This window comes from Crocuta crocuta, unplaced genomic scaffold (genome assembly GCF_008692635.1).
Source record: "Crocuta crocuta isolate KB4526 unplaced genomic scaffold, BGI_CrCroc_1.0 scaffold352, whole genome shotgun sequence".
Classification (NCBI taxonomy): Eukaryota; Metazoa; Chordata; class Mammalia; order Carnivora; family Hyaenidae; genus Crocuta; species Crocuta crocuta.
The window spans coordinates 2,518,742-2,528,078 of NW_027532169.1; the positions used below are offsets into that span (position 1 = coordinate 2,518,742).

General features: G+C 54.2%; 2 protein-coding genes across 4 annotated transcripts in view; one reads left to right on the plus strand and one right to left on the minus strand.

The window, feature by feature from the left end:
* The window catches only part of EME1 (essential meiotic structure-specific endonuclease 1), a 7,876-nt gene extending 4,588 nt beyond the window's left edge, over positions 1-3,288 (minus strand). For 2 of the 3 annotated variants that reach the window (XM_077776786.1, XM_077776788.1), the window contains exons 1-3: positions 2,955-3,207; positions 915-1,726; positions 700-827 (exon numbers count right to left, since the gene is read on the minus strand). In XM_077776786.1, the coding sequence (XP_077632912.1) occupies positions 700-827; positions 915-1,701 (915 nt within the window). In that variant the 5' untranslated portion in view covers positions 1,702-1,726; positions 2,955-3,207. Of the gene's footprint in view, positions 1-699; positions 828-914; positions 1,727-2,954; positions 3,208-3,253 lie in introns of those variants that run through there. The other variant, XM_077776787.1, reaches the window with a different exon arrangement.
* A 47-nt stretch (positions 3,289-3,335) lies between these two features.
* MRPL27 (mitochondrial ribosomal protein L27) lies at positions 3,336-8,544 on the plus strand. Its single transcript, XM_077776852.1, has 4 exons — positions 3,336-3,398; positions 5,751-5,882; positions 6,284-6,351; positions 8,138-8,544. Exons 1-4 carry the CDS (start codon positions 3,359-3,361, stop codon positions 8,342-8,344), a joined length of 447 nt encoding a protein of 148 aa, XP_077632978.1. The 5' UTR covers positions 3,336-3,358; the 3' UTR covers positions 8,345-8,544.
* Positions 8,545-9,337: the final 793 nt, after the last annotated feature.

Below are 9,337 nucleotides of genomic sequence, written 5' to 3' on the forward strand. Positions count from 1 at the left end.
TCCCTGAAGAGGCCCCATCACCAGGCTCTCTGGTGCAGAAGGTGGGTGGGAAACCCAGCAGGAGACGAGGGAGGGAAGGAGAAGTCGAGGGATTTCCCTGGCTCCCTCGAAATGGGGTCACTTAGGGTTTGCTACCTTCCTCTACTGGAGGTCAAGCTTCTCACAAGGTGGGTGCTCTCTACCTTCCTGTCTCCCGGATTCTGGTAACCACTCCTCCCCCTCATCCGTTCAGGCCGAGGTGTGGTAACAAACACACCAGGGGTTCTCAACCAGGGGCGACTTTTCCCCTACAAGGGACGTCTGGCACCATTTTGGAGACGCTCTTGAGTGTCATGACTGGAAGGGTGCTAGCTGGCATCGAGTGGGGGGAGGCCAGGGATGCCGTTCAACATTCTACGGCGCACAGGACAGCCCCGTAACAGAGACTTATGTGATCTGAAATGCCGGCCATACCTAGGCGGAGAAACCCCGAGTTAACGGTGTTACGACCTTGAGGTGCTGTGTCTTCCTTTGCAGTTTCCTTGCATCCCACCCACGCTTTAGAAAACGCTCCTTAAGTAAACCTTCCTCAAGTTACCCTAAGTGGAGTGGGCCACCCGTTTTCCACACCGTTTCCCTGACTGACATTCTTTCCAGTAAAAGCACACGTATCGGGTGGCTCAAAGGGGGAGGAGGAGACGTGAGCCAGAAACCCGCTACCTCAGCTGGCCCGGCCCTCCTGCTCCAGGCGATGCTGCGAGGCACGGCCTGCACCTCAATCACGCAGCGGCACCCCATGGACTGCAGCGCCCCGAGGAGCTGGCCTCCGCCTTCCGTCTGTAAAAGCTCTGCAACGGACGACAGGAAAGGGGCTGTCAGGGGGCGGCCCAGGAGCGGGAGCCCCAGCACAGGATGAGGACCGCGGCCAGGAGGACCTGGATCCAGCCCCACGACGATGTGCTGTAAGCATTCCTCGGGCCTCTGAGCTTTCAGCCTGTTCAGCGGGGCCGCCGCCGCCTTCCTCTCCTGTTGTCTCTTGGAGCTTTCCTCCCGGCTTGCCTGTCCCCGCGGCCGGCATCCCGGTGAGCCTCTCCTTTGGACCTTCTGATGACGCCTGGTTCTCTTCTGAAGTGGGAGGCCTTCAGCATTTGTTTTGGGCGCTGTCAAGCAGTCGCTCCGCACGGGGCAGGTAGCTTGGAAGGCTGGCAGCTGATGGCACAGCTGGTCTCCCCCAGGGTCCCTGGTATTTGATGAACGTCTCTCTGAGGTGTCACGGAAGGAAACATCAGGGACCTTTGGAAAGGACTGTTCTTTCCAGTCACGTGATGCTCCTTCAGTACCCTGATGCTCCCACACGCTTTTTATCGGGGAGCTAGAATCCTCGGGGCTTGGCGGCTTGCGGGTCAAAAACTTACACGGAAGCCTCTGGGCCAGGGGGATTAATTCCTCCTCATCGTCACTCCCGCTGCTCAGCACCCTGACTGGCTCTGTTTGTGTGACAGGGTCAGCTGTGTCTGGGACAGGTGGTGCGTCTTCCAACTTTGGTGACGGAGGACAGGAGGCCTCAGAATCTGAATTACCAGCCTCAACAATCTTCTCCTCCCTCTGAGGCTGCCTCCTCTTTGTGGAAGATGCTTCCTTCTTCAGAAAGGCAAATGTTGGCAACTCTTCAGAGTCACTCTCACTGGATTCCAAAGACAGTGAGGACTTCTTTAGAGCCATCGATAGGTGCTATCAAATCAATTCCCTAAAAGGAAAAAGAGAAGGCACCAGACTGTAGCACTGAATCCAGTCCATTAGACACATTCTGTGGCCAAACTTTACGGAAATATATATGCTGTATAGAGAAACGGAAACACAGGATATGATAGGGTCCCAACACATTGAACCCGGAACTCAGTGGTCTGTAGTCTAACAGGACTCCTCAGATCCCTTGTAGGTCAAGGTGACTTATAAACAAAGTGGAGATTACCATTGGAAAATGTTAAGGGCAGTGGTAACAAGACTCAACAGCGCCCCCTGTTGATCTCTGCATTTGAATCAGAGATGTCAAGGCATCCTGTCTAAAGACTGAGGTATCATTCACATAACACATAATTCTTCTTTCTCAAGTGTAGAGTTCAGTCCTTTTGAGTATAGTCACAAAACTGTGCATCACTGCCTAATTCCAGAATATCTTCATCAGCCCCAAAAGAAATCCATAGCCATTAAGCAGTCACTGTTCGGGGCGCCTGGGTGGCTCAGTCGGTTAAGCGTCTGACTTAGGTCATGATCTCAGGTCATGATCTCATGGTTCGTGGGCTCCAGCCCCGCGTCGGGCTCTGTGCTGACAGCTAGCTCAGAGCCTGGAGCCTGCTTTGGATTCTGTGTCTCCCTCTCTCTCTGACCCTCCCCTGCTCACGCTTTGTCTCTCCGAAATAAATAAAACATTAAAAAAAAAATTTTTTTTTAATTTAAGCAGTCACTGTTCATCCCCCCCTCCCCGCTCCTGGCAAGGGCAAATCTACTTCTGTCTCCATGGATTTGCCTATTCTGGAATATTTAGTACAAACAGAATCATCCAGTATGTGGTCCCTTGTGACTGCCTTCTTTCACTTAGCCTGATTCTCCAGGATCACTGATGTAGTGGCCTGGGTTCTTCTTTCATGGCTACATGATATTCCATTGCATACATATGCCCCGTTTTGTTTATCCATTCAGCACTTCCGGATATGTGATTTGTTTCTGGGTTTTGCCCACTGTGAATGCTGCTGCCGTGAACATTCGTGTCCACGTTTTCGTGGGGGGCATGTTTTCAACTCTCTTGCATATACACCTAGGAGTGCAATTGTTGCGTCGTGTACAAGAATCCATGTTTGAGTAAACATTCACTAACACTGCAGACGGGACCCCCCTCCCGCCGCCCCCATAAAACACCTAACCTTCCTGAGCCTCGCTTTCCAATTTAGCAACACAGGGATGATAACAACACCTACGTGATAAAACTGTTGAGAAGCAACCAAAATCGTGCGTCTACGCCTTTTGGTACAGCAGGAGGCACACACACCAAACGCGCAGTAAACACGCTGAATGCCTAGAGAGGGACCTCCTCCCGGTCCCCTCCCTGCGTCTCGCATTAATCCGGCAAAACGAGGCTGCCAGCCAGACCCGTCCAGCTCGTCCACACCGCGCGGCACGGCCCCCGACGGCCTGGTCACCGAGGCCCTGCGGAGCGGGGCTCAGGGGACAGACACCCGCCGCCCGCCACCCGCTGCACCAGCATTGCACCACTCACCTGCCACTCCCCGCGCCACTTTTTCAACTGCCGCGATGACCCCGGAAGTCGATCACCCGGTAGCGGAAGCAGGTTTCTGAGACCGGAAGCGAACGTCCGGCAAAGATGGCGTTGGCGGCGCTGGCGCTGAGAACGCGGGCGGCTGGTAACAGGACGCACGGCTGTTGCGGGGCGAGGGGTGCAGGCGGAGCGGGGTCCCCGCAGGGAGCCTGGGGGTAGAGGCCGTTCCTTGCGGAGGCCCCTGGGCATGGCGTCGGGCGTGGGGGGCTGGCCCATGAGCTTTGAGGGGCGGCTGTAGCCAACCACGGGACGCATCCCGGGCGCCCTGCGGTGGGTGGTTGATCGAGGAGCACGTGTTCTTCTTTGCCGGGTGCGTGAGGGCAGCTTCCCTGGCGTTTGGTGACTTGGGCACGTCGCTTCCACTCTCTGGTGTATTTGGATCTCTTCATCTGTAAATATTGCACACTAGGGGCCCCTGAGTGGCTCGGTGGGTTAAGCGTCCGACTTCCGCTCAGGTCCTGATCTCACGGTGTGTGAGTTCGAGCTCCGCCTCGGGCTCTGTGTTGACAGCTTGGAGCCTGGAGCCTGCTTCCGATTCTGTGTCTCCCTCTCTCTCTGTCTGCCCCTCCCTGCTCACGTTCTGTCTCTCAAAAATAAACAGTAAACATGTATATATTGCACACTGTGCTCAAAACAAACAAACAATAAAGCAACCACCACCACCACCACCAAAAACCCGCTCGGTCAACAGATTGGGCTCTGTGCCAGACAGGATGGTTAGGTGTTGGGCTCTCAGCAGAAAAGATGAAGACAGTCTCTGTCTCCCTGATTGGTTCTTTCTAGTGGATAAGCCAATACACGAGCACACACACAAAATGATTTTAAATGGTAGCACGTGCTGTTAAAGAAAGCAGAAGTGCATGTGTGTGGTGTCTTTTTGGGGGTGTTGGTGATTAGGGAAGGCCTTTGAGGAGGTAACATCTCAGTTAAGACTTGAAGGATGGTAGGAGGCCTAGCCCTGTAAGGGAATGAGGGGCAAGAGTGTGACTTAAGCCAGTTTTACATTTTGAGAAGCAAGTAACTGCTCTTAGGTGAAATTAAAGAGGGTAAGAGTGGAAATAAGGAAACCAGGTGGGAAGCTGAAATGGGAGCCTTGAGGAGAGATGACTTAAGCAGGACGCTAGTGTCCATGAACTTGGAGGGAAACGGGTGGTTTTAAGATCTGTTTTGGAGATCGAGCCCAGAGCTTGCTGGTGAGCTCGACATGTGAGAGGAGCAAAGGGAAGCGATCTGCAGTGTCTCCTTGACTCCTTCCTGAGCAACTGCATAGGTAGTAGAATCCTTTACTTGGAGGTGGAGGATGGGGAGTAGGCTGAAAGGCAAAGATTTGGGAAAGAGAAAATGTAGGTAAAACAGAAGCCCCATTCTTCAGCTTATTAAGAGGATGAATAAACAAATAGGTTTAAAGGTGGGTAGATCCTGGTCCTGGGTATTTCACATGTCTTTTTGAGTATTTATTTCTGGTCCTTTGGCCCAGCTACTCTCTGTGCTCATTAAAACTTCAGGAACCTCGTTTCAGGAAGTCTGAACTCATGGGCTCCAGAGATTCTCAAGGCTTCTCTAAAAACTCTGGCATAGCCCTAATGAACCATGGCCGTAGCTGGAGCTTGCTCAGAGCAAGGACTGCCAGCCCTATGCTTGTCATATAGCAAGGGGCTTCCATCTTGGTTAGTGTGAGTTGTAGTTCACCTCCTTTTTAAAAGAATAAATGCCGTGGAGCATTTTGGAATGAGTCTGGAGAGGTCAGATTGTCCAGGGCAGCGTGTCCGTCTTGGCGAGGACCTGTGCTGGGTGGGCTTGCCCACGAGGATCCAGCCCTCTGAACTGGCTAAACCCCCGTGGGAGCCACCCTCGGAGAAGCCGCCCCTTTTTGTTTACAAGTAGCTGGTGTGCAGCGGATGGCTGGATGGCTGAGAAAGTGGAGGGCAAGGCCAGAGCAGGACCTTCTCTCTGGGTGTCCTGTTGCTGGGCTCTGTGGTCTGGCCCGTCCACGGTGCCTGGAGCCTTGAGGACACGCAGTGAGTGAGGCTGAAGCCAGCAGCCCCGTGGTGTCCTCTTGCTGGCTTACGTTTCTGTGGTGTTTGTGTCTCCTCGACAGGACTGAATGTGTCAGGACCCAGGGGACATGGTGTTTATTTTTTTCCACGAATATTTCACTAACCACCACCTTCCTTGGCCACACACACACACTTCACATGAGTGCATACTCCCTGGACAATACAACGAACAACTTGTCCCCTGCCATGGGAGAACGCCAAGGACTTGCAGACACTCCCTGAAAACCAACACAGTCAAGCGGCATTTCTGCTCACATGTCTTCCTCCCCTCCCCTGCCGCTACCCCCCGCCACCTCTTGGCTTAGCAGATGGCTCGTTGAAGGGGGGGGTGGGGGGGTTATTGGGAGCCTCTCTGAACAACTTTTCTGTTCTGTCTGCAGTTACCACCCTGCTGGGCCCCCCTCAGGCTGCGTCACTTGCCGTGAGATATGCATCCAAGAAGACAGGCGGCAGCTCCAAAAACCTGGGCGGAAAGTCACCAGGCAAACGCTTTGGCCTCAAGAAAATGGAGGGTGAGGGTGTGCCTGGGCTTCCCCCTCCCCCCTCGCATGCTGTCCCCCGCATTCCTTTGCAGAACAGGAAAGCCACGCACTCCTGGTCCCCTGCACGTAGCTGGCCAGAGCACTTGGCTCCAGATTACAGATGCAGAGAAGACCTGGGGCAGGGAGGGGGTCCTGAGGAAGAGCAGATATCCATGAACCTGGGCCACGTGACTGGAGAGAGGAGGCTGGTGGAGGGAGTCCCGGGGCGGCTTGTGTCCAACCGTGTAGGAATTGGCCTCATCTGGGCTCAGGCTTCGAGGTGGGCGGGCGGCACTGGGGCCAGGAAAGCGAGGGCCTGTGTGTGTTCCCAGCATTAGCTGTGCTGCCCCAGCGCCGGGCCCAGAGGCAGTGCCCGGGGACTTCTCTCCTAGGTCACTACGTTCACGCCGGCAACATCCTTGCGACTCAGCGCCACTTCCGTTGGCACCCGGGCGCCCATGTGAGTTGCTCCGCGACCCTTCCCCCCTTCCTGCTTTCCCAGAACCACCGCTCTGTGCTCCCAAGCAGGGTGGTGAGGACAACACAGTTGCACTTAGTGGGTATGTGTCAGATGCCAGGCATCGTTTCACTTCCTGGGCCTCTCTCGTCTCGTTTCCTCAGTAGCCCGTCACTGTGATGCCGTGGATGCCACGGCCGTCTTCGAGGTAAGAGGCCAGAGGCTCAGCGGCAGGGCCCCTGCGACAGAGCTGGGATTCGTGCCGGGGTGCCCGACTCACGGTCACCGTGCTTTGCCTTGTGTGGCAGCAGCCTTGCCCTCTCGGGTCTCCTCTCTAACCCCTGCTTTGTTAGAGGAGGAGATCTGAGATATTATTTTAATCTGGGGAAACGAATTCCAGCGTATTCCTTTTTCCTTCTTTCTAGTAATTTCTCTTTTGCTTGAAGCTGTTAATAGATGGCTGAAATGGTTTGAATCTAGTAAAATACAGTGCATGTGCCAGAAATTAGGTCTGCAGCAGACGGGGATTGCGGTGTCAGCAAGCTGGGGGTTACTTCCTGACGTAGGAAAGTTCTTTGGTAGCACAGACCTGTACTAGACTCCTCACATCGTCTTAAATGTCGGTTTGGTTCCCTTTGTAATCGGTCCCCCGCTACTGCCCTTTTTTGGTGATTTTAGGAGGCACAGAAAGACTGGTAGTACCCTGTAGTTGTACCAGAAACGCTGATTTGCGTGCGAGTTGATTGTATGCACAGTAGCTTTGTGTTTTAGAACTTGAGACATCGGCTGTGTGGCTGTGTTAAGTCTCGGGACTTGCTAAAGTAATAACAACAACAATAGTAATAAAAGCTAACGTGTTTTGAGGTAAGCAGTATGCTAAGCTCCTTATGATTAACTCCTTTAGTCCTTGAGTTGACCCTCCCAAAGTAGTTAACATTATCCCCATTTTGCAGATAAGAAAACCGAGACACAGGTAGGCAACTAAGGCAGCTTGGCCGGGTCACACGATAGTAGACTGGCATGCCGAGATTTGAACCAGGCACTCTGGCTCCAGAGCTCATTCATTCCTTTTACCAGAAATATTGAGTACTGTGCTGTCCATCTCAGGTTCTAAAAGAAACATGCTAAAATGTATACAGTTTACGAACCGTATATGCAACTGGTAGTGGAGTTTATTCTCTGCTCGTTGTTTCCCCCACAAAGGAAGGTTAGAAAGCACCGCGGCTCCACCAGGTGAGAATCGGCTGAGCTCACGAGGCAGTGCCAACCCGTGCAGCCAGTACCGTTGGTGCCGCTCTTTTGTTAGCATGCATGTTGCCATAGACACAGCTTTGCCCCGGACTTTGCGTAGACCTTAAACTCTAGACATCGCTATTTGGATGAAAATCTGTCAAACTCACATTTAACCGTGACAGCTCCAGTGTTTTTTAATTTTAAGTGAAGCAGGCTCCCAGGGGCCGTGATTGGGGGCATTTTCCTGGCCTGGTTTGGGGATTTGTCTGGTGTGGCTTCCCGCCAGCTGCACAGACGTGGGTCCAGATCCCAGCCTTCAGGGACTGAGCACCCACGTGGCTTGGCTGTTGGAATTTTTGTTTCCCCTCTCTTGTCACAGAGTCAGTGAAGAAGTAGAAGTCAAGGAAGTGCCAGGCAGCGGGAAAGGGAACCCAAGATAGAGTTTTCTGATCTCTCATTTGGGCCCAGGGCCTGCATCCTCAGGAGAACTTTGTTCTGCCGCCCCGGGATGGAGCACTTGGCCGGTGGTCTGGCTGACTGAGCGTTTGTGTTGCAGGTGGGGCTGGGGAGGAAGAAGTACCTGTATGCCCTTGAGGAGGGGACAGTCCGCTTCACTAAGGAGGTCTATGTGCCCAGCCCCAGCAACGCGGAGGCTATGGACCTGGTCACCAGGCTGCCCAAGGGGGCGGTGCTCTACAAGACTTTTGTCCATGTGGTTCCCGCCAAGCCTGAGGGCACCTTCAAACTGGTAGCTATGCTCTGAACTCCTGGTCAAGGCCGTTGGACAGAGACTGGAGCCCAGGTGGCAGGAGAGTGTGGTGGCAGCGGAAGTCAAGGGTTGAAGACGATGCAGCCTGCTGAGGATGTCTGCTCGGTGGTGATTGCAGAAGACTCGGAAGTGACTGGCAGGGAAGCCTTTTAGGAGACCTGCCCTGGGGCCGGAAATAAAGTGTGCCGGAGTCACGAGCCTGTGCCGTGTGGGGAGAAACCTGGATGGAGCTGCTTACTCGGTGTTGGGTCCTTACCCGTTCTGTCATGTGCGCCACGGTGCGCCCTCGAAGCACAGAAGCCCTGTCAGAGCAAGGAAAAGAGAAAGGGGGAGCGTGTTTGAGAAGGGGTTACCTTAGCACCATCTTCCCAAGAGGAAGGACGAGGAGAGCTTGCGCTTGAGGCTGTCACTGCCATTTCTCCCCCGGAACCCATTCTGGCCCGGTCCTGGAGGAGTGGCGGGGGGCTATAAAGGAAGCGATGTGATCATGTCCCCTCCTGAAGCCACATTTGGAGAGAACTGGGGCTGCAGCCCTAGGAGGGGCTAAATGGCTGACCCTCCTCAGCCCCCCAGCTCTGTGGGTCCAGCATAGAAAGTCCCCGTCTACCCTGGAATACCCAGGTCCTTTTGCTCTTGAGGCAGACTGGGTGACAAATGGGTGCTTTCCATCTCCTGGAGAGAGACGTGCCCACCTCACATCCTTTTCTGGTTCTTGATTTATCTCCAACCATAAACAGCAAAGGATCTGGCTTTAGGAATACTCTGTCTGGGCCTAGACTGGGCTGGGCAGGCCTTCCCTGTCAGTCCGACCCAAGACCTTAGACCCTTGGCTTCGAGTGGCAGGGCTGGGAAGAGCGTCTCAGCTGGGGCAGAGGGCTGTCCCGGCTGTTGGGGGCAGGCAGTTTGGGCTGCAGCCCCAGCAGGGCTGGTAGAGTCCAGTGGCTTCCCCCCAAGGACTCTCAGCCCTGCGGCAGGAGCTTTAGGNNN

Bases quoted from the DNA above. Each gene is read 5' to 3' on its own strand.
- MRPL27 (XM_077776852.1), top strand. From the start codon at position 3,359: ATGGCGTTGGCGGCGCTGGCGCTGAGAACGCGGGCGGCTG. The intron at 3,399-5,750 runs GTAACAGGACGC...TTCTGTCTGCAG, and splicing joins GCTGAGAACGCGGGCGGCTG to TTACCACCCTGCTGGGCCCC. The intron at 5,883-6,283 runs GTGAGGGTGTGC...CTTCTCTCCTAG, and splicing joins TGGCCTCAAGAAAATGGAGG to GTCACTACGTTCACGCCGGC.